Source organism: Eptatretus burgeri, chromosome 11 (genome assembly GCF_056783735.1).
Source record: "Eptatretus burgeri isolate ZD-2024b chromosome 11, Ebu_testis_v1, whole genome shotgun sequence".
Taxonomy (NCBI): domain Eukaryota; kingdom Metazoa; phylum Chordata; class Myxini; order Myxiniformes; family Myxinidae; genus Eptatretus; species Eptatretus burgeri.
Genome location: NC_140971.1, coordinates 92521036 through 92544952, shown reverse-complemented (window position 1 = coordinate 92544952; position 23917 = coordinate 92521036). Strand labels below are relative to the sequence as shown.

Sequence of the window (23917 nt, the reverse complement as noted above, 5' to 3'; positions counted from 1 at the left end):
AACATGTAGAAATGCAAAAAAATAATTTTTTTTCTTTAACACATTTTTTTTTGGGGGGGGGGGGTACCAAGTCCAAAATCTAATGGCATGATCCTTGGACCATACCTAACCCCCCCCCACCAAGTTTCGTCGAAATCCGTCGAGGAGTTTTTCCGTAATACAAAAAATTTAACATTTTCACGCTCACGCCGGGGGTATCGCTATAGCTCTCTGTTCTTCGAACAGGTGAGCTAAAAACTAGAAGCTCGCTTTATAACTGCAAGCAGTTATGGCTGGTTCCCAAGCTGCTCCACTTTGAAGCAAGCCTGCTTTGATCGGACACCTGACTCATGACGTCATCTTTATTAAAATGAATTCAGAATGGGTTGTCAATCACATCTTTAAAGTTTTGCATTGATCGGAGAAGGTATGTTTTTTTTGTCCAATATAGCTGTGAGTCGGTGGCCATAATGATATAATAATACTTTCCCTTCCAAAACAAACTTAAAAACAGGAGGAGGAAATTTGCCTCATCGACACTTGCTCAATGGTTGCGAACCTATGGTTGTTTGTCCATGTGCTATCCTTTTAAATGCTGAGCATCAAGAAAGGAAGTAACACATTGCATATCTAAAGTCATTGGTAAATTATAACATTGAAATTAAAATGGATAGATTCATTATAAATATTGTATAGTCTGTATCTTGACTTTGAAGTGTGATCATAACTCGGATGCCAAAGTTACACACCACTCAAATTACCTGATACAGTGCTGGCTATGCATGGCTGACTGCTGTCACATATGCTCTGCACAACTGCCTTTTTTTGCATTCTTGATGAAAATTGTTCAATTTCAAAGGGAATACTCCATGGTAGCCAAACATTCAATCAGGTATGTTACTTGGAGGAAGAGAGAGAGAGAGAGGGAGCAAACCTTGGAGGGCAAAGGATATCTTCAAGGAATTCTTCAATCTTGAGTGTGTCTGTTTTGACTCCACCATTGAAGGTCAGGAAAGGTGGCTGGGTACCAGGTGCTAAGTTTGCAAGATTAGCAGATTTTCTGTAAGAGTAATGAAAACACAGTTTTAAAATCTACACAATAATTAATTATTATTAATTAATTGTTGCTTTGTCCCCATTCATATCCCTTCCCTTGATGGAAAATTTCAACGGGTAGAGCTCTGAACTGAAAAAGCCGTTCAATAAAAAAGTCAAACAAGAAAGTTGAGATGTAATAATCATGCAGTGAAGCAGAAATAAAGTTGTGCGTGCATGCCTTGTGATTATCTATATGTGATTGGATGACAATCCAAATGCACTAATACTCTGAAAGCAAAAAAGAACAATGCATTTTTATAAACAAGCATCGAGTAAGCATTGCAGATTGTTAGTTGCAAAATCGAAGATTTTTCAAGTGTATTGGTTCGTCGATTTTGTTATTCTGTCTGTCGGTCTGTTTGTCTATTTGTCGCCGATGGGTCACAATTTTAAACCGATCTTCACGAAACTTCACCACATGGTAGAGTTTGTCATAAGGAAGAAGCCTATTGTTTTTGAGATCAAAAGGTCAACATGGGCCAAAGGTCAACAACTAAGGTGGTATTTCTAAAATCCTCAATTTGCATCCAATTGACTTGAAATTTGAATAGGATTTGTATTTCAGGTCAATGAATTCAACCACCAATTATTTTTGAGGTCAACATAGGCCAAAGGTCAACAACTAAGGCGGTATTTCTAAAATCCTCAATTTCATCTGATTGACTTGAAATTTGAAGAGGATTTATATTTCAGGTCACTGAATTCAACCACCAATTATTTTTGAGGTCAACATAGGCCAAAGGTCAACAACTAAGGTGGTATTTCTAAAATCCTCAATTTCATCTGATTGACTTGAAATTTGAAGAGGATTTATATTTCAGGTCACTGAATTCAACCACCAATTATTTTTGAGGTCAACATAGGCCAAAGGTCAACAACTAAGGTGGTATTTCTAAAATCCTCAATTTTCATCTGATTGACTTGACATTTGAAGAGGATTTATATTTGAGGTCACTGAATTCAACCACCAATTATTTTTAAGGTCAACATAGACCAAAAGGTCAACATAGGCCAAAGGTCAACAACTAAGGTGGTATTTCTAAAATCATCAATTTGCATCCGATTGATTTGAAATTGGAAGAGGATATATATTTCAGGTCAATGAATTCAACGAGCCAATTATATATTTTTAGGTCAAATTTGTTTTATGGATTTTGCAAGTATCATGCTCTGCACAACGTCTTCTTCTTCTTTTTCTGTTTATGATATTGTGTTTGCGTGTGTGTGTGTGTGTGTGTGTGTGTGTGTGTGTGTGTGTGTGTGTGTGTGTGTGTGTACATGTATATAAATATATAGAAATATATGGAGTGTGACGAGCACTCCGCTGATCCCTATTGGACAACAGTCCACACAAAAGTGTCGCCTCCAACACAGACGCCTCGGCCCAGTGACTCTGTCAAACAGACAAAGATTATATGGTCATCATCAGTTAACCATCAAACGGAGCTACCAATCCAGATTTCGGGGTTATTTGTCCTCATCAGGATGGCATACCGATAAATATCTAACCAATGATGACCACATTTGTCGTTTAACGTAAATTATCTCCAAAAGTTGTTGACGGATTCGGACGAAGCTTGGTGGGCAGTTCAGGTATATAACAAGGAAGAATTGATTCGACTTTGGTGAAGATCTAAAAAAAATTGAAATGATTCTTCACCATTTGAGTGACAGGGCTAAAACGATATATCACTGGATATTTCAAAACGTTATGGACAGATTTAGACGAAACTTGGTGGACGAGTTGGTTATGTGACAAGAACAAGCTGATTAAATTTAAGTTCAGGTCCAAATCCAGATGCAGCCTATCAGTGGGATCCATCCATCTATTGGGACCATACTCTGTGCAGAGCGTTGGTGTTACCGAAGCAGACTCCTTGGCTATTGAACACAATCCTGGACGGGTCGCCACTCTGACACAGTATACCAGCAAGCTGGCACTCATTTTGCCGACCTCGGAAGAATGAAAGGCAGATTCAACCCCACCTGGTATTAATTCAACAGCCAAGAGGGGTTTGAACTCAGGATCATAGGATCCCAAGCCCACCACCCTAACCATTGAGCCAACACCAGGCATCAGTAGGATACAAAACGTAAACTAATCAGTCTGGCAGAGGTATGCTCTCTACCGAGTGTCCTAGCAAAATAGGGAAACAAAAGCAAAACGTATTAAATCCCCTCTGAGAAAGACAAAGTTGAAAATTTCTGAAAAGGAATACATGAGGACCCAAAAGAACATGACAGAGGTGGATTGGATCCAAAACTTGGAGAAAAAAGAAAACATCTAATGAAAATGCCTCCATTGATATTTCATGAAGAAGGGGGGGGGGGGGAGGAAAAAGAAAAAGAACATCCAACAAAAATGACAGTTTTGCATTGAATACTTATTCATACAAGACATTTCAGCTTTTCCTTTTAATCAATTTGTAAGGAATTCTAAAAACACGTTTTCACTTTGTCATTATGGGGTATTTTGTGTGGATAGATGACAAAAATGTTTTATATTTAATCCATTTTAAATTCAGGCTGTTACACAACAAAATGTAACAAAGGTTGAGGGCTTTGAATACTTTCTGAAGGTGCTGTATATATCTTCTAATATAGAAGGCTTGTTCAAACCACTCACTGACTCAATGACTGACTGACTGATATTAATGTTCGATACCTTCTTGGTGATGCAGAAAGCTGAAATTTTGTGTGCCAACAGACATCGAAGCTGATACACCGTGAAAAAAATCACAGAACCGTCGGAAAGTGTCAATAAATGAAAACATAGAGGAGTATGGCCTGTGTATGAGTAGTTATCCCATCTATATGTGATTAAGTAGGGAAACATTAGCTCAAGGATTGTCTTGTTTGAATGTGCACCATACAGAGGATGGTGCGTGGTAATAATTAGTTGGCGATTAAGGTAAGCTACCCCGTCAATCCACCACAAACCCACCTCCTTCAAATTCCCTGCTTTCCTTCCTGAAAGTCCCTGTCGTGGCCATCATACACAGATCTAATGTTTCCGTTCCCTTCTGTTTTGTGCTTCCATCTCCCACCCCTCTTGTCTCCTGCTCCTTTTGTTATATGTTCTGTGTGTTAGCTCTTATACGAGCACCGACAATGTATACAAAAAAAACATACAAACCAAAAAAAGCAGGTCGACAAACAGTGGCCTCCAAGAAACAAAATAACTCAATTGTGTTTTTGTACATGCATGCTGGGCTCCTCAATGGTTCTTTATGCGGATATTCATCGGGATGTAGCCAACCTCTCGTCTTGATGTTTGGCCATCAGAAAGCTTTTTCCATTTCATCTGCAAGGACCATTGAGCTTTTGTGTCAGAATGTATATTTTTGTAGGATCTTTCCTTTTTTGATAACATCCTATTGAGGTTATATTAATGTTTAGTATTAAAGGTAGTTCTGTAGTGTGGTTCTTTTTCTTCTTTCATATGAACTTGCAGACAATTATAATTGAATGTATTGTAATGAGAGCCATTTGATCGCAGCATCAGTAGTCCTGTGTAGTTTACAAAGAACCCACTGAATCTCCTCTGCACACAATTTTGTACAACATGTAAAACTGTGATTTTGATGGCCACAGGTACACACTGGGCTCTCACTTTGCTTCCACTTAAACATACGATGAGAGGTCCTTGCAGGTGTAGTTCCTAGTCGTTTAAGACCACTCCACTTGTGTCTCTGTCGGTCAAACCCTGGGAGCTCCTTCATTGGATCTTGAATGAGCTGGCAATTTTGGACTGATGCCTTTTCCCATTGTTGCCATCACAACTCCTTGTCGTTAGTATTGGCCACCGCAAGTCCCCTTATCCAGAAAGACTTCCGTGACTTCAACCAAAGTCTTGGAGGATTCAGTCGCTCTTCGTGGATTGGCAGGTCAGAATTGTATCTGTAGGTACACTCGGGATGTTTGTGCTTGCTTGCTAATGTCCAGGGATGCGATGTTAGTCAGTACAGGGAGCCAAGGGAAAGAGGTTAACTTCAGTGTTCCAGAAACAATTCTCATTGCTGAGTTCAGGATAGTGTTAAAGTACATCGTGTGATAGCTCACAGCCCAGACCGGTGCACAGTACTCTGCAGTGGGATACACTAGAGCGAGGCTAGAAGTATGAAGGCTGCGTTGCCAGCTTCCCAGATAGTGCCGGCAAGCTTATGGATGTTCCCTATATGTCACATTGCAATCCCGAGTCATTCCAAGATATTTGGGGTATGGTTCATTCTGGACTGACTTACCACAGAAGGAGACGTCTCGTTTGGCACGAGCCAGGCGATTGCTCAGATGGAAAGCAGTGACAGTAGTTTTTGATGAATTGGGGTGGAGTCTCCATTTGGTAAAATACTTCAACAAAACCTTGAGGTCATTAATACAAACTCTGTTCACATCATCAAGATTGCATGATTGGTAGGCAAGAGTGAGATCATCAGCATAAGCAAACTTTCATGAAGTAGTCACAGGTTGGTCACTTGGAGATGTTGAAAAGCATCCTGATCCTTGGTGCACTGGTTATATCTCCAAGTAAGACTCTGAAATGACGGTTGCAAAGCATAGATGCTAGTACTCTCATAGATGTACGGCAGGCAAGGAGCTTTGCTGTCTTGGGAAGGAGCTTTGCTGTCTTGAGAAGGAAGCCATGTCTCCAAACTGTGTCATGAGCTGCTGACGGATCTATCAAAGCAACACCACTCTTGAGGCAGCATTGGTATTCCAGCCTCAATGTATGTTGTTAAAGCCAGGACCTGATCCACAGAGCTTCTCCCTGGTCTGAGTCCTGCTTGTTCCAGTAGGATGGAAGGCTCAACTAATGATGAGATACGGCTTAGCAGGGGACGCTCAAACAACGTGCATGATGTGCAGAGTAATGATATTGGTCAGAAGCATAAAGGGTCATCGAGCAGCTTCCCTGGCTTGGGTAAGGTGATAACCTTGACTTCTCTCCAGATTGAAGGAATGGTGTTAGGCTGATGGATAGCAGTAAAGAAGGAAGTACACCAAGCTTTACCTTTAGGCCCTAGGGTCTTTCAGAATTATAGGTATATAACATCTTGGTCAGCTGCTTTTCCAGACTTTGTTGATTTGAGTGCCTCTTCGATTTCATGACGGGTGTATGGGGATGCCAAATTAGAGATAGTAAGTAGTGTGGCCATGGTAGCAGAAAGTTCCTTACGCACCTTGATCTTATGTTGCTTGGACGTGATGCCTTTGATGCTACAGCATTTGCAGTGACTTGTGGTGGGTGATGTCGGAGTGGGCTAGCAGCACCAAGGTGGTGGAGAAGGTTCCAAGCTTTCCTGCTGGAATGGGTGAAATCTATACTCTGTACAGTTTCAATCCATCTTTGATGATGTGCAGAGTCGAGAGATGAGAGAAGTTGTGCAGCTGGGTCTGAGTTTCCAGTTGTCTCCTGTTGGTGCCAGTTGGGGCACTGGTTATGTCTCTTCAAAATGGCTTCAGTTTCTGGAAACCAGCAAGAGGTGAAAGTGTTTCTTTAGCTGGAGATTTGAGGACTTGACAAAGGACTTTATAATTCTCAGGTCTCGGATCAATGGAAGTGATCTTTTCATCTACTTCTGTGGCAAAACCTGGCCAATTGGCTTCACCAAAGTTCCATCGAGGGAAAGGCTTTGATGAAATGAGTGGTACTTCAATCCCAACATGGATGATGGCAGGACGGTGTTGGCTGTGAGGAAAATGGGGGAGTATCTTACGGGACCCCATATGGACTGCGATGACTCATCAATTGATACAAATCGGAGATCAGGGTTGTAATCCCTATTCCATCTGCATGAGTGGAAGGTGCCAAGTTGTTTGGCATCATACAGGAGGAAACGGTCTGTTACAGCCCGGGGTTCGAGGTTCGCCCCAAGGGGAAGCACTCGAGTTCCCCCTGAACTCCCGGTTCTGAGGCCACCAGTCGTGGATAACTCTGCAGCCCAGTGGGTTGTTAAGCAACCATGAATACCGATTGGTACTGCCAATCCTGGCAGGGTATCATGACTTCACTTTGGTACCTTACCTTTGTACGGCCGCACCAAGCGAGTTTGTGCCTTCAATGCACACTCGGATTACTACTGAGTGATACATTGAGTGTGCGCTGGCTACCGAGAGCAAATCACGTGGGGTAGAACTTCCCAGTTAACACTACGTGAGGACTATGCGAGACTAATGGAGGAAAGGACATGCCAAACTGGGCACATTCACAATAATAAAGTTTATTTACAGCAAGGGTGAGGAGAGGTATATGGACAATAAGCATGGGATTGAATACAAATGAAAAAGTGTGTAGCAGGGAAAGCAAGGATTGGTGAGGTGCGGCAAAAGAAATGCAAGTATTTACAAACACAAGAGACAGTGCTGAGTTTCCCGAAACCCAAACTTCTACAATCTGATCAAGAAAAAGAGCAGAGATGGAAAACCCTCACCAGGACTTCTTTTGAGTGGTGTAGTTTTTATGTTTTTAGGTTAATCTAATATGGCTGCCAAACCATGTGACCAATACATCATATGTGTGACTCTTTTGTTCCTCATGGATAGGCGGTCATATGTGTAAAGTTTCACCTCGATCTTTTCAGCCATTTCAGAGAAGAATATTTTTGAAGGTTTTTTTTTTTTTTTTTTAAACGGCTGCCGAATCACGTGATCGATGATGTCATTCATTTTTTTTTTTCTGCGGACAATTTTAGCCCTCGATAACCCTCAAAAATTGTCATACTGATCGGATGTGGCGTTCGACATATGCAATTATGACGTCACAATGAGGGCACGTATGACATCATAAAAAAAATCACACTCATTTCCCCATGAGGAGTACTTGTTGTGTGCCAAGTTTCAATTTTTTCCTTGGTGTGGTTTCAGAGATACAGAAGTCCAAAGTTTTTCCGTTTTTCCAATATGGCTGCCACACCATGTGACCTATGACATCGTAATTATCATTGATAGATTCTACATGAGTAGTCGCACCACTGGTGAACATTTTGGCTCAATCTGACAGGCGGTTGTAGAGGAAAACATGAAAGTTCTGTGCGGACAAACAGACAGACAGACAGACAGATAAACGGACCCAAATGCAATACCCTCTCCAAATCCTTAGGTGAGAATAATTATGCTAAGGAGGGAGAAGGGGAGAGGAAAACTGAGGGTGTCTACAGTGCATTGTCAGTAGAGGTGCAGTGAGGAGTGCAGGTGATGTGCAGGTGAAGTGTGGAGAGGAAGGTGTAAAGATGAAGATCAAGGGGGGTTGGAAATAAAGCAAAGAACATATGAGAAGACAGTAATAAAGTGAAGTGTAAAGAGGTCTGTACGTATAAATTCTAATGGACTAATACTACGCTCAGTCTGGTGCCTGGCTCTTTTGCTTGGTTGTGGACTCCATTCGCTTGCTCCGCTCGCTCTGCCAAGCTCCGTTGTCCGACCCATGACCACCAGAACACTAAGAACCAAAACTGATTGACTCACTCTGCACCCACTGACTGATCCACTGACTCACTCACTTTCCGTGCGGAACATGGCGTTTTATAATCCCCTGGCGGAGGAGTCAAGAGTCGGATCAGGATGAGCCAATAGAGCTTTCATTGGTGAACGGACGATTACCCCGGCACTAGCTCTGCCCATGCAAGGATTCGGTGGTGGAAATGGCCTCATGTTTCTAGAACTCCCCCACACGGCTAAGCTCCGTGATTAACATGGCGCTGGGGTATTTGGTTGCGTTCTCCAGCCATGAAGGCGCACTGGACATCCAATGAGGGGGATAATTGTGCGGAGCGCCAGGGTTATCTACATGACATCGAATGGAATTCAGAACACACTTGCACCTCAAGTTGCATGCCAGAACGCCCCGATCCGAGTGTCGACTACAGTGTGTCACAACCTTCCCAGTCTCCTGCCAGTCCAGAGGGTGGTGGTGAATGTCGGTGGTGACAGTGGTTGAGCAATGGCAGTGGTAGTGTAGCATAGCGGTTTTCATGTGGTGCTTCGTGATGGAGGTGGTTGTTCATTTGTTGTGTCTGTTAATGGTGAAGGTAAGTGAGCTTGGGTTTGTGGTCTGATGGCGTGGTAATTTTTATAAAAGGTGTTCTGGTGGTGTATGAAATGCTGCAACATTGGGGTTCGAATCTGGTGAAATCTGAGGGGTAACATCTGTTGGATAATGGTGTGCGATTTGAATGGGGAATGGTGCACGAATACTGTGACTGCTGTTTATTACTGTAACTGATATGGTCTGCATCCTTGCGTGAAGAAAGGCTCGTGTATGCAGTCAGGCCGAATAATGTAAAGAATGGAAATAAAAACACGACCTAAAGCCCACGCAACGCATATTATCCCAAAACCCACTTCACATAAGGGAAGGGGTATCTAAAATGAATACGAATGAAATAATTGTCTCGGGACCCACTATATATTCTGTGCCATTGCTTTGGGGGAGTGCCGGTTTCGAAGAACCGTAACAGGTCACGAGTCCAACCCCAATCAGCCAACTGTTCACCTGCAATGTCGTTGGCACTGTATCTCCAGGATTGGTGGTGGCTATTGAAATCTCCAAGGTGAATTTGAGGATGCTGTGACACTGAGAAGGAAGGTTGGCCAAACACTAACAGGTGGTTTGTCGATGTTGCTGATTGTTAATCAACAAATCTTCAAACTTGCCAACAAGATATCGGAAGTATTGGACTCAGACATTACAGTCCAATCAGATGGTATGTGATGGATGTAGGTGGCAACACCATATTTATCATGATGCACTGCAGCAGCAAGTTTAAACCTGCATATTTGATAATGAGAAGGAAGTGGTGGGTGAGCAATGTGCGTTTCCTGGAGTGCGATGACATCGGACTAGACTGGAGAGGTAATAACATTTAACGCACGACAGGCCTTCTACTTTGAGCTGCAAGATCCACAATCTCCCTCCAATGCTCCGGACAGATTCGTCTTGAGAAGGGCCATTGGGGTTGGATCAAGTGATCAGCATACTAGCAAAGTTATATAAAGAGTCTATTTGATACTGCAGTGTCACAGGGATAGTCCTTCATTTGAGTATCCAGGGGGCTGAAAGAATGGTCCAAAGGTATGTGCACACGCCTCCAAGCCGTCTAGCCTGGGTTTGAATCCTGACCCAGCTATAAACCGTCATTCCGGTGTTTCACAGGCAGGGCGATTCATCAATGTATGTGTGTCGTTCCTTGGATGGACGTTAAATGGGCATCTCATCTGCCAGCATTCGTTGGTGGATATTGGAGATCCCTCGGCGTCCTTTGTGAAGAGTAGGTGAGCTATTCCCGACACCATGGACAAATTCTTGCCACAACTAGTGCTGGGAAGGCAATGGCAAACCACCCAGCATAACCCTTGCTAAGGAAGCTGCTTTGCCGGCACCAATGCTCCACGAAGAGTATGGTACATCAGAGAGAAATGATTTGAGATTAAAAGAGCTCCCAATGTCATTGTTCAAATCCCCCTACATCTAAGAAGCGGTTGGTAAGGATTTACAAACATTCATCCAATGCTTACTGTGAGATCATATTCTTTGAATATTTGTGAAAATGAAACCCCGAACTGCAAATCCTGTTTTTCAAATCAAGGAACCTGCCAATTTGGAGCTCAAAACGATATACTGTATATGATATTTCTCGGAAAGTTGAACATGCAATAAAAAGTTTCAAAATAAAATTAACAATTGAATTCAAACAAGAGGATATGACACATCCTGAACATTTTCCACTTGAAGCTACTGGGCAAAGATTGCAGACAATGGATGAAGGAGGGGAATTCCGAATTTTCCCAGAAAAGAAAAAACAAAAACAAAGGATGAGACCTTTATCAGAACATTGAATTTAAAATCGGCTCAAGAAGAGGAAACTGATATCGGTAGGAAAAGGGAATGTGTCAGGATCAGGTCAAGTCAGGTGTGGGAGCATGCACCGAAGTTTAGCGCGTCGCAGAGATATCCGTTTCCTCTTCTTGAGCTGATTTTACTGCAGGACGACATCCGCAGACACAGTTGGGCACGAGATATGGAAGGCCGTTGGCTCACAAGGAGCTCCTCCACCCTTTGACAGGTTTTTCTTTTTAATCCTGCTTCGTGTCCATATATCCATACACCCTCCGCACCAGGAAACCTGGTGGGGGAGACGGTTTAGTCGCCGACAACGAAACAGGTTAGGACAGGTTTACATGGTACCTGCAGCAAGTCACAGATCTGAGCTGGCCTGACCTGACAATAGTGTTGGGACGCAAGGAAGTAAAGAATGAAGTACTTCAATGTAGCCATCGATCACCGTGGTGCATAACATGTCCTCGAGTTCCAAGAGTGTCGGACAGATTCGCTGAAGAACATTTTAATGCATCTCTCCTTCCATGTACTCCTAGTTTTGATGTGAAAATGTACATTTCTTTGTATTCCTTGTGTAAAGTACAGAGGACAAGGTGAGTAGTGAAAATGCTTGTACCTGCCTCGGCTGTGTTTGTTCAGTCACATAGAAATTCAAAGAAAGCGACAACCAAGTGGGAAAGCGCTAGTTACGGATCGATTGTGCAATGAAAAGAAAAGCAAATAAGCACAAGCATTTACTTGCATAGCATGCTATTATATCTTAGATGTAATGACAGAGACGCACGTTATATAGTGTATAAAAATTAATACTTTAGTCATGGGAAATAAAACTTGAGTCCTCAACATATTGAGAGGTACGTGGTGTTCTGACATACCTGCTGTGGAAGCATAATGCAACTTCGAAACATAATGCGAAGAAATTAAAAATTAAAAAAAGAACCGAACAGTATTACTGTGTATAGATCTATAAACATTTCGCGCCAACACTTTTTAAAACTTCAAAAAATTAAAAATAAAATTACTTTTTTCATTAACTTTGATACTAACAACGTACACCAGTTATACCATAAAGTAATAACTTATAAAAAAAAAATAAGAAAAACAGTTTGCAATGTTACTATGTGCTCATACTGCATTGCAATACACGCGACATGAAAATTGTGTCACCTCTTCATAATGTTTTCCTTCTTGATTTCACACTTGCAAAGTCTGTGACGATATCGGAGAAATTCAACTTTCTCAAAATGTCACATTGCGTGGTCATGACGGCAACGCAGTTGAGATGATCCTGGCCCATGGTGGTTCTCAGTTCATGCTTTACAAGTCCCATACGAGAGAATGACTGTTCTCCGGAGCAGTTGGAAATGTGGAAATCACACGGGGTTGTTAAAATGAGGCGAAGGAGGTCAGAAGCTGTTTTGTTCTCCTTACCCACAACAAATTCAGCAAAGTGATGCATTTCTACTGGGACAGATGCATCCAAATCTGAAGGATAAGTGGACGCAAGGGCCGCAGCTTTTTTCTGAATATCATGTGTCGACGTGTCTTGAATCTTGGTCAGAAAGCCAAACATGTTGTGTACACCGACATTGCCTTCTGTTCGGTGCTGACAATGCGTTGAAAGGGTATCCAGGATTTTAATGAACGTCTCAAGGTGAAATTTTTCTCAACCTTGGAGACGCCCTTTAGTGTGACTTGGTCGATCTTGCAAAGCACCGGGCAATCATCTCTCCCGTCATGTTGCATTCCGGCACGTCTTCTCAACTGCTAATTGTACGACGCGTTCTTCCTAATCATCAAAATCATAATGAACGCTTTGAAGATATGATTTTAGAGATTCCAGTAATTTACCCAACAGTGACAGTTTGATCTCTTCTGCTTGGACTGACTGAATAGTTGCATTAAATCTGTCCAGGATTGTATCCCACAAGTCAGCTAGAATAACTGTTTCAATGTGGTCCATCGGGCTGCTGAAGTGTTGAGCCATGTGTCTACTTTCTGGTGGCTGATGGTCACCGTCTTGAGCGACTGTATCCAGAGCATTCTTTTTCTATGCGTATCCTTTCTTAAATGCTCGAGCAGCATCATGTCTTGCTGACCACCTTGTGTCCGACAATCGCTTGACAACAATGCCATTTCCCCCTAAGGTTTTCATGAAGTATTTCCCAGCGATACGAGGAAAAGGAAAACAAATCGTATATCCCTGTTAGAATACCAAAGAAAATCATGGCGTCCACACAGCGTTCAGCTGCCTTCTCTTCCAACCAAATTTAAAGAATGTCCAGCACATGGAATGTAAACGGCATGCGGGTTCATATCTTTTAGCCGCGCTTGGACACCTTTGTGTTTTCCAGACATGATTGGATGCGTTGTCACATGACTGACCTTTGCAGTTTGAAAAGTCGATTCCATTTTTTGACAGTAGTTCAAGATTGCATCAACAAGATTCTCACCTGAATGATCGGTGATTGGAAGGAAACTGAGAAATCGTTCAACAGGAGCCCCGGTCACATGTACATAGCGTATAATGATGGTGAGCTGATATGCGTGACGTACGTATATCAAGAGTACTATCAACACTGATGGACAAATACTTTGAATCGTTAATCTCGTGAATAACTGCAGATTTTACATTATTCCCCATCAGTCCAATTAGCTCTTCACATGTACTGGATGAAAGATACGATGAAGTTCCACATCCTGAATTTCCAAACCTGGCAAGATGGTCTGAAAGGAAAGGGATCAAACTGTGAAATGAGCTCCAAAATTCCAAGAAAGTTCCATTATGTGGTGAGCCGAGAGTTTCATGGGCTCCACGAAATGCCAGCCTGTGTTCAGCAAGGAATTCATTGACGTCAACAACACGTTTCAGCACGTTTTCCCAGTACTGTTGCTCCTGCTTGAGCTGAATTTCCAGCGATGTGTCGATTCTCTCACCTTCCTGTTGCCTCGTACACCACAGAAGCATAGATTGTGTACGTTCTGGTGCCTGCTCATGTTCCCCGACTCTGATATCAGCATGTGCCTGGTGTTGGCTTAATGGTTTGGGTGGTGGGCTGGGGATCCTAGGATCCTGAGTTCAAATCCCACTCGTCTGTTGAATTAATACCAGGTGGGGTTGACTCTGCCTGTCGTCCTTCTGAGGTTGGCAAAATGAGTGCCAGCATGCTGGTATCCTGTGTCGGAGTGGTGACCGGTCCAGGATTGTGTCCAATAGCCAAGGAGACTGTTTAGGCAGCACCAACGCTCTGCACAGAGTATGGTCCCAATGGAGGGATAGCTGCGTTTCCAATCATCAAACCTTGAATCAGACAATGCACTTTTCTTTGATGAAAATAATTTGCACACAAAGCAAAACATACGTCCTTTTGACGGCGAGTACGGCAACCACTCACGATCAACGATTTTCCCATTCTGCAGCGTTTGTTTCAAATTGCTTTTTGGAATTTGTCGAGTTCGACCCTGTTCACATATTCTCTCCGACGCCACATATCTCTCACAGTGATTCTGGCAAACAGCGGGTCCCCGCCTTGTCCGGTACACTCGAAGTGACTTGCCGTCTTTCCATTTAACTGGATCGTTGCTGAAGGTAAGAACATCAGCATCAGGGTTTTGAGTGGGACACTATGGTCGTCTTGGAGTCAAGTCAAGTTATCTTCTGCACCCAGGCCTCCTTCTTTAGCAACGCCGTCGTCAGCACTGACAGTTAAACTGGTCAGATCCACTGGTGTTGTTGCTGCATCATCTTGCAATGATGTACACCCAAAATTGGACAACTTAGGTATTTTATTTACAAAGTAAACCTTTTTCGCTTGCCAAATTTCCAAATCTTTTCTTTCACCCATATATACCACATCCGTCGGTGCTGTTTACGTACCCCTACCTTGGAGATACTGCCGACTGTACATCCCGATCGGGACACTAACTAAACAGTTATTGACTGAAATAGTGTCGGGTGCATGGCAAGTGGCTTTAGCACTCAAGCAAGTACTCGTATGAAATGGTTGGTAAAAGGCTGGCTTGGTAAGGGATAGCAAGCCGATTGGTAATGGCACATAACCGAAAACACAACAACAAGTAAACATTGCCGTATCCATATCTTCACCAAAATCGAATCCTTCTATCCCTGTGACACACCCAACCTGTCCACAACTTTTTGAGATATCCTGCTCACAGACATACAGACAAACTATTTTTAAAAATCACCCGCAGAGCGACGACACGAGGTAGAGTGCATACCTCCACCAGGCTGAACAGTTTACATTTTGTATTGCACTTATCGGTCGGATATGAATCTGGACCTGAACCAAAATCAAATCGGCTTGTTTGTTGAAATCCATCACTAACCTTATGAGATATTGTGCTCCACAGTATGCCATTTTTGGCCCAATCTCTCGATGGTGAAGAATCAGTTGAAAAATTATCGGATCCGGATCTTCACCAAAATCGAATAGATTGCTCCTCGTCACACACCCAACATGTCCACAACTCTTTGAGATATCATGCAATATAGTTTTTAGCCCCATCTCTCAATGGTGAAGAATCAGTTTAAAAAAAAAAAAAACTTCTAGTTTCCAGATCCAGAATCGGATCTTCAACATAATTAAATGTTTCTGTCCTTGGGCTGTCACCGACGTACACAATAAAAATTCAGAACGATTGCTTGGAAACTGTGGCCAAAAATCGTGTGACAAATAGACAGACGGCCAAACAAATGCAACTGACCAACATACTTGGGGGGAAAAAAAATTTGTTCGCCAATTAACGAACCGACATACAGGGGTGAAAACATGACCTCCGTCCACCTTTGCTGATGGAGGTAATGGGAATGGCACTCAGGAGAGCAGAAACCTCTGCCAGGCTGAATCCTTTATGTTTGTATCCCACTGATAGGCCAGATCTGGATCCGGACCTGAACCAAAACCTAATCAGTTTGTTCTTGTCACCTCCCAACTCATCCACCAAGTTTTGTCACAACTCATACACAACGTTTTGAGATGTCATGATATATATATATATATATATATATATATATATATATATATATATATATATATATATATATATATATATATATATGTAATTTTTCGTCCCATCTCTCAATGGTGAAGAATCGCTTTAAAAAAATAAAAAAATTAATGGATCCCAATCAGGATGTTCACCAAAATTGATTCAGTTAGTCCTGGTCATGCACCCAACCAGTCCACATTTCGTCCGAATCCATCCACAACTTTTTATGACATCCTGCTCATAGACAAACAAACAAACAGACAGATAGACAAGGTTGAATACATAAGCTCCATCCACCTTCGGTGGTGGAGGTAATAAACTGGAAGTGCAGAAGAAGGTAAACAGGATATGGGGGGACTTTTGGCACCTACTCTGCATTTGTTATGAGCTGTCCCACATACGTTAATCCACAAAGTACATAATATGCAGACGTGACATTATTTACATCCCATTATATAAAATAAGGCATTGTCAGTTTGTTGGATCCTTACGTTATCGAAAACAGCTTGGCCGACCTCCATCAAATTTTGCATTCCTGCTTGGGGTACTCAGAGTCAGGTGAGGGCTATTAAATACTCCCCCCCCCCACCCCTCTTCTCACACCCTCCCCGTGAATGTGAGGTGATCACTTGCGATTTTCACCTATACACGTAGAATGGTGAAAGTGGTTGAACCACTGCCTGAGGGAAGGGGTATTGCCTAGTTAACACAAATACATAAGGTGGTGGTGGTGGTGGGGTTACTGTGTATATCAATGAAACATGACTGACCGATGCACATGTGCGCACACGCACGCACGTACGCATGCACAGACACACCTCAAATTGGCAAGACAGTATTCAAGTTGGAGAGATTGCGCAACATAGGACCCTATTCAAATTATTGATTTTGAAATGGTGAGTATTTTAATTATCAGGAATCTGGTGTATAAAGTACAGCAGTCAGGTTTGTTTTGATTAAATATTTTATCATAATTATTGAATGAAGGTTTCACCTGTGCACATCAACAGCAGTCACCTTGAAGTGGATCTTCTTGAGCAGTAGAATCATAAACAGACGCTGGGAGGATGGACAGCAACCTATTGTCTTCCCATCGCTTCCTGCCTGTATCGATCAAGAAAGTTCACAGAAGTTGGGGAGAAGGAGGAGGAGAGGTCAACAGCACGATGAGAATAGGCCAGCAGGGCAATGTGCAGATCTGTAGCATTCAATATCATGACTGGTCTGGAAAATGCATAACACAAAGGCAGTAGGCCAGAATACCAATTTATATCATGCATTGGAGCTACAATGTGGATTTCGGAAATTGTCAATATAAACGTGTGTCATATAACACTGCTCCTGGTGTGAGGGGGGTTAACAATTCATAAATAGAAGGGCACTCGGTAGAGCGCATAACTCCGCCACGTAATGCATGATCTACGAGAACATATCGGGCCCAATACATTTTTGAAATATCATGATATACAGGACTATATCGTTTTTTGGTCCGATCTCTCAATGGTGAAGAATCGATTCAAAAATTAAATAACTCTCGCATCCAGATCCGGTTTCGGTTTTTCACCAAAATCGAATCAATCCGTCGTGGTCACACACCCAACCTGTCCACCACGTTTCATCCGAATGCGTCCACAACTTTTTGAGATATTCTGCAAACAGACACAGACAGACAGACAGACAGACAGGCAGGGGTGAAAACATAACCTCCTTCACCTTCAGTCGCGGAGGAAAAACCGTGCTATATATCGTTTTTGGTCCCATCTCTCAATCGCGAAGAATCACTTTTAAAATTATCGGATCCGGATCTGGATCTTCACCAAAATTGATTCAATTCCTCCTTGTCACACACCCAATGTGTCCACCAAGTTTCATGCGAATCCATCCACAACGTTTTGAGATATCCTGCACACAGACAGACAGACAGACAGACAAGCCGGTAGGCGACAAGGGATTTGCTAGGATCTAAGCGCTGGATACGATGCTTTTCATTCTGACCGATCCACCGACAAAGATTCATTGCCAAGACGTATTGGTTCACATACAATTGTTCCTCTGCCTGGCAAGATTTTTCCTATTGCATATTTTGCCAACTGGCACTCCTCATAAAAAATGACAGTAAATAGACACCCTATTTTTGAAGGACTACCATTTGAAAAATAATCGGTTTGCTGGTTTGTGCTGTGGAGCCTCGCGTTGCAGACACACACACACACACACACACACACACACACACACACACACACACACACACACACACACACACACACACACACACCCCAATAAACTTCTCTCAATGCTCTTGTTTGACCACACCTGAGCCACACAATATTTTTCATAAGCCACGCCCACTTTCCATAAGCCACGCCCACTTCCCAACACCACTCCCACTTTTCAGCAACCACGTCCACTTTCCCTAAGCTCCGCCCACTTTCCTAAGCCCCTCATAAAAAATGACGGTAAATAGACACCCGATTTTTGAAGGACTACCATTTGAAAAATAAAACCTCAATCAAAAATCGGCTCAAGTAAAATTTTCTAAATATCTCTAAGTGTTTAATTCCAAAGTCTTGTTTCTCTACATTCAAAACTGAAGGACAAGTATTGAAAATACTGTATGCGGTTTTTCAGCCGCTGCACAGCAACAGGTGGTTGCTAGGCAACGAAATTCAAACGCGCACATTCCCAGTATATATTCCACATGTTGGCAAAGTTTCATCGAAATCGGTTCGCTGGTTCGTGCTGTGGAGCCTCGCGTTGCAGACACACATACACACAGACAGACAGACAGACGGAAAACCCGACAATAAGGGATATCTAGCATATATAGTGAATCCAACAAACAGACAGAGAGGGGTGAAAACATCACCTCCTTCACCTTCGGTGGTGTAGGTCATAAAATCCTTCAATTCCCTGTATGAAAACCGTCTAGACATCATATAAGTGTGGGAATTATCATCCTAAATATCATACTGCTTGCACGTTTGCTTGACTTGTATGCATTCCTCAACCGGAGGTTTTAGGAGGCAAAGAAAATTCAGTCACAGGAGGTGCACACTCGCCTCCAAGGCGTCTCGCCTTGGTTAGAATCCAGACCCAGCTATAAACTGTCATCCCGGTGTTTCACAAGACAGAGTGATTCATGAATGTGTGTGCTGTCCCTCAGATGGACGTTAAACTGGATGTCCCCTCTACCGGCATGAGGTGGTGGACATTAAAAATCCCATGGTGTCCTTCGCGAAGAGTAGGTGAGCTATCGCCAGCACCCTGAACAAATTACAAATTCCTGCCCCAACTACTGCTGGGAAGGAAATGGCAAACCACCCAGTTTAACCTTTACCAATAAACTCCTTCAGCAGCACCAACGTTCTGTAACAGCGTATGATACATCAGGAATAGCACCACCTAGTTGGAGCCGGCGTTACAAGTCATTATAACATCTACTATAGTTGTCACAGAAGTAGGAGAATGAGCCCATCTGGAAGGACAAGCCATTTTCTCATCTTAACCCTCTAGAGCCGCAGGGGTGTTTTTTTTTTCGTTCACCCAGAACATTTTGTGGGCTCTAGAGGGTTAATATATGCACTTGAACAAAGCCACTGCACTGAGACTGGTTTTCTATCGTCAAAACATTTAAATCACATCAAAATTTACACCACCACTGAATTCAATCAACGTCCTGCTGCACAATAACTACAGGGGTACAACTCCATGCATGAGATGTCCCCTTTACTCCTCAAGACGACTAACTGTTGCTCTCGGAGAGTGAATTGCTGCACAGTATGAAGTTTGGCAGTCTGTAATTGCAATTCAAAGATGATGGCGGCAAGAAATGCCATGTTGTTAATCTTACTATAAGAGTGTGTGTGTGTGTGTGTGTGTGTGTGTGTGTGTGTGTGTGTGTGTGTGTGTGTGTGTGTGTGTGTGTGTGTGTGTGTGTGTGTGTGTGTGTGTGTGTGTGTGTGTGCATGTGTGTGTGGTGTGCGCGCGCGCGCATCTCCTCTCTAACTCCAAAACCATGAAACCTAGCAGCGCCAAACTTTGCATGCATATGAAGGGAACTCCAAGGGAGTGTATGAATGAAAACTGGGTACTTGTGTAAATTTAAATGCCTCTTTTGAATGCGACTTAGGAGGTGCTACTCACAAAACCAAAATAAGCCTCACCAAAATGGCGGCGTGCCATCTTGGTCAGCCCTCTATCACATCACTTGGCTCTTAAGCCACCATTTTGTTCGGCCTGCTCAGAAATGCCTTGCCCTGGAACCACAATCACGTCTCACAGCCTAATTAATGTATATACTGCAATCGAAATCGGCCTTCGGATTTGAGGATCAGATCTCATGGACTAAATAACTGTCAAATTCTGGAGTGAAATCTGAAAATTTGAAGAAATCAGCGATTCTTATGACCAACTGTATTTATTCATTAATGAAAGGCTGTCGTCCCTCCTCTTGCTGCTCTGTCTTAATTCATATCTTCATCAGATAAAGTGTCACTCTACTGGGACCTACGATACTTGTAGGAAACCCAAAGATTTCCTGCATGACAGACCCAGATTGCGTCTATTTGAAAGTATTAAAGCGGTGGGGATTGGCGTGTAAGATCTGCCGAACATTTTCGGACATTTTATCTGAAAGCATTCCCGACTCTATATGGCATTTCTGATCTTGTTAAAAGAGAGTGGGAAATCCATAAAGTATTATGGATTATCTAAAGGCTTCTTCATTCACTGCTGCTGTCTGGGCGCATGGAATATTTAGAGCCTCACGGCTCTGAAAACGCCATCTTATATATTATTTCCGAGTTTGTGGTTTCGTGTCGCGCTATCTTCGACTTTGTTCTGCGCTCGAGTAACGTGATATTCGGCTTACATTATCTCAAAGACCATATGAGGTGCATGGTACAAAAAAAGTGAATAAAATGGTTCTGAAACAGTGAAATCATATTCCACTTACTGCATTAAAGTAAAATTACTACTGATACTCTGCATCAGTTCCTTTCTCAAACACACCCACCCCAACATGTTGCGCAGAGTGCGGGTTATGCTAGTAAAACTTAAAAAGAAGAAGATGATCCTACCTTCGCCAGATTCAGCAAAACAGCAGGTGGAATTTGTAAGCGACGGGTGGTATTTTGAGAAAGACCCGTGGTGCCGAGTGTGCAACTTGGTAAGGTGAAGTGAACGATAAGGTATTATGTACGCAGTTCAGTCACGTGCGCTACAACATGCTTCTGCACGCACTCTCTCTGCTAAAAAGTCTTGGTTTTATCCCCCGTTGCTTTTGCCTTGGGAGTCTGCCTATGGAGTCGGTTGACATAAACCAACATGAAGACCAGAAAATTGTCCATGAAAGAAAAAATAAGCAATTTGGAAGCTGAAAGAACAGGATTCAATTAGAACCATAGCACAACTTTTCTACAACTCCTAGCAAATACAAAAATGTGGAATATCTTGAAAAAGAAAGAAACCACTGGTGTACTTCGCAATAGACAACAGCCAGGTTGGCCAAGAAAAACAACTGGAGTCGATGACAGAAAAATCATCAGAGCTGAGAAGAAAAATCCAAAAACAACCATCAGTGACATCACCAGCAACCTCAAGAGTCCAGAGTGTAGGGGTGAAAGTATCACAATATACCATTCGCAGAAGACTTTGAGAGCAGAATTACAAATGCTACATCGCAAGATGCAACACCCTCATCAGCACCAAAAATAGAATTGAGACTAAACACTTTAGCATCAAACACTCTCATCTTCACCATTGAGAGATGAGACCAAAAACGATACATAAACATGATATTTCAAAACGTTCCGCACGAGTTATGACAAAACGATATGGATGAGTTGGTGAGGTGACAAGAACAAGCAGATTCGATTTTATTTCAGGTCCGGATCCAGATCCAGCCTGTTGGTGGGATACAAAACGTGAGCTGTTCAGCCTGGCGGAGATGTGCGCTCCACTGAGTGTTGTTCTGGTCTCCTTGATATTTGTCTACTTGTCTAAAAAAAAGGTCAGTTCAGGAGAAACAGGGGCTGCGGGGATCACATATTCACACTAAGAACAATGCAAAGAATGGAGTGCAAGCTTTCACCTATCACACCATTGACTTTGAAAGGATGTTTGACTGTGAATAGAGAGGCAATGCGGAAGATACTGTGACGTCCACAGGACTTGAACAGTCCCGCCAACGTAGAATGAGCCGAAACGATGTAGGCGGTTTACTTCTTTATAACCCAAAGATGGCGGTTTTAATCGCTCCACAGCAAACGGGACGAGGAAGGTGGCACGAGTCGCTTTTCACTGAGTTAATAATGTTTATTTCTCTAACCAGAAATTATAATAAGACTCGGCAAGAGGAGGGATCCGGAGCGATTCGACGGGATGGAGGTGTGGGTTCGGGCGTGGGGAAAACACAAACAATTCCAATGGATATACAAATCTCAAACCCTCTAAGGCGCCAGGGACACACACACACACACACACACACACACACACACACACACACACACACACACACACACACACACACACACACACACACACACACACACACACACACCGTAGCTGGTGGTCAGGCTGGCCCGTGGTGTCGACGCAACAGTCCCTGGATTGGCGCCGGACGAGCTGGCGTTGCGCTCGTCAGGGGCAGGAGACACCGTGGTGCTGTTCCTGGTGGTGTCGACCTCCTGGTGTAGGCCCAAGACCGCTCACAGCCGCCAGGGAGCCAGTTCTGGCGCCAAGATGCGAGCAGGAGAGGGAGGCAGGTCCGCCCGCCGTTCGGTCCCGTACTCCGAGCCAGCAGAACGCCAGAGCCAACCGAGGTGAGGTACGAGGCACAGCAAGGCCACGAGACACGACGAATCGAGGAACGAACCAGCGCAACGAGAGAGCGCGCTCTGAGACCAACAGCCTCGACCAGACGCTTTCTTTTTATGACTCTTCCTCCTCTTCTTTTCCCGAACAGATCCTTTTTATACTCGAGTCCTCGTCACTTCCAATCGAGCCCTTTTATTGGCCCTCTGCGTCGCCTTCCGCCAATCGTGATCACAGGGCGGAGCCATCCGCAGCACTGTCCTGTTACGTCACGGCAAGCCTACAGGGAATACTAAAAGGGTTTACGCATACACACTTACCCTAACCCGTCTCCCTATCTAATTACGTGACAATTATCATTTCCCCCTTAAAGAAATGGACATTTACTAGACAACTTATCACCACTGAATTGCAACTTACTACATCGAGATCCTGGTACAACTCGAACAGCATGGCATGCCTAATTAAATATCCTAATTACCCTTTGAATGCATACCCCCCCCCTCAGACGTAACAATACTGAGGCTGTAACGAGAGCCAGATAAATTTGTACAGATTATAAAGAGTACCTACAATGGATACAAAAGACAAGGCGTACATTCATCAAACTGATGGAATTTGGAAATCAAAGATGTATGACACCAAAACGAAGAAGAGGATCTAAGATGGGAATATGAAGTCAATCCTCCCATTTCGATGTGAGTCTTTGAAAACTACCAAAGAAATAGCAAACTGGAGTCTTTCATCTACAGCAGCCAGAAGAAAATCTTGAGAATCTTCTCGGCTGACATGTTTAGTAAGAAAGAGGTTGGAAGGTTAACGAGGTGGATAAAAACTTCATAGGAGAGATGAAAATTTGGAGATGGCTTGGTCACATGATATACACGGAGGATGAAGATACACTGAAAAGAGCAATAGGCCAGGCACGCGACGGGAAGAGAAGGGTTGGACAGGAGAGAGAGAGAGAGAGAGAGAGAGAGAGAGAGAGAGAGAGAGAGAGAGAGAGAGAGAGAGAGAGAGAGAGAGAGAGAGAGAGAGAGAGAGAGAGAGAGAGAGAGAGAGAGAGAGAGAGAGAGAGAGAGAGAGAGAGAGAGAGAGAGAGAGAGAGAGAGAGAGAGAGAGAGAGAGAGAGAGAGAGAGAGAGAGAGAGAGAGAGAGAGAGAGAGAGAGAGAGAGAGAGAG

At 43.2% G+C, this 23917-nt stretch overlaps 1 protein-coding gene across 6 annotated transcripts in view; it reads right to left on the bottom strand.

Annotated features, from left to right (window-relative positions):
* LOC147017658 (uncharacterized) overlaps positions 1–23917 on the bottom strand; it is a 158427-nt gene that overhangs the window by 76950 nt on the left and 57560 nt on the right. For 5 of the 6 annotated variants that reach the window (XR_015049575.1, XR_015049574.1, XR_015049573.1 and 2 more), the window contains 2 exons: positions 16917–17026; positions 914–1039 (listed from right to left, as the gene is read on the bottom strand). Coding sequence is in view for 1 of the 6 variants with exons in the window: in XM_085847404.1 (XP_085703530.1) it covers positions 914–1039; positions 16917–17026 (236 nt within the window). In the remaining 5 variants the exon portion in view is untranslated. The remainder of the gene's footprint in view (positions 1–913; positions 1040–16916; positions 17027–23917) is intronic. The other variant, XR_015049578.1, reaches the window with a different exon arrangement.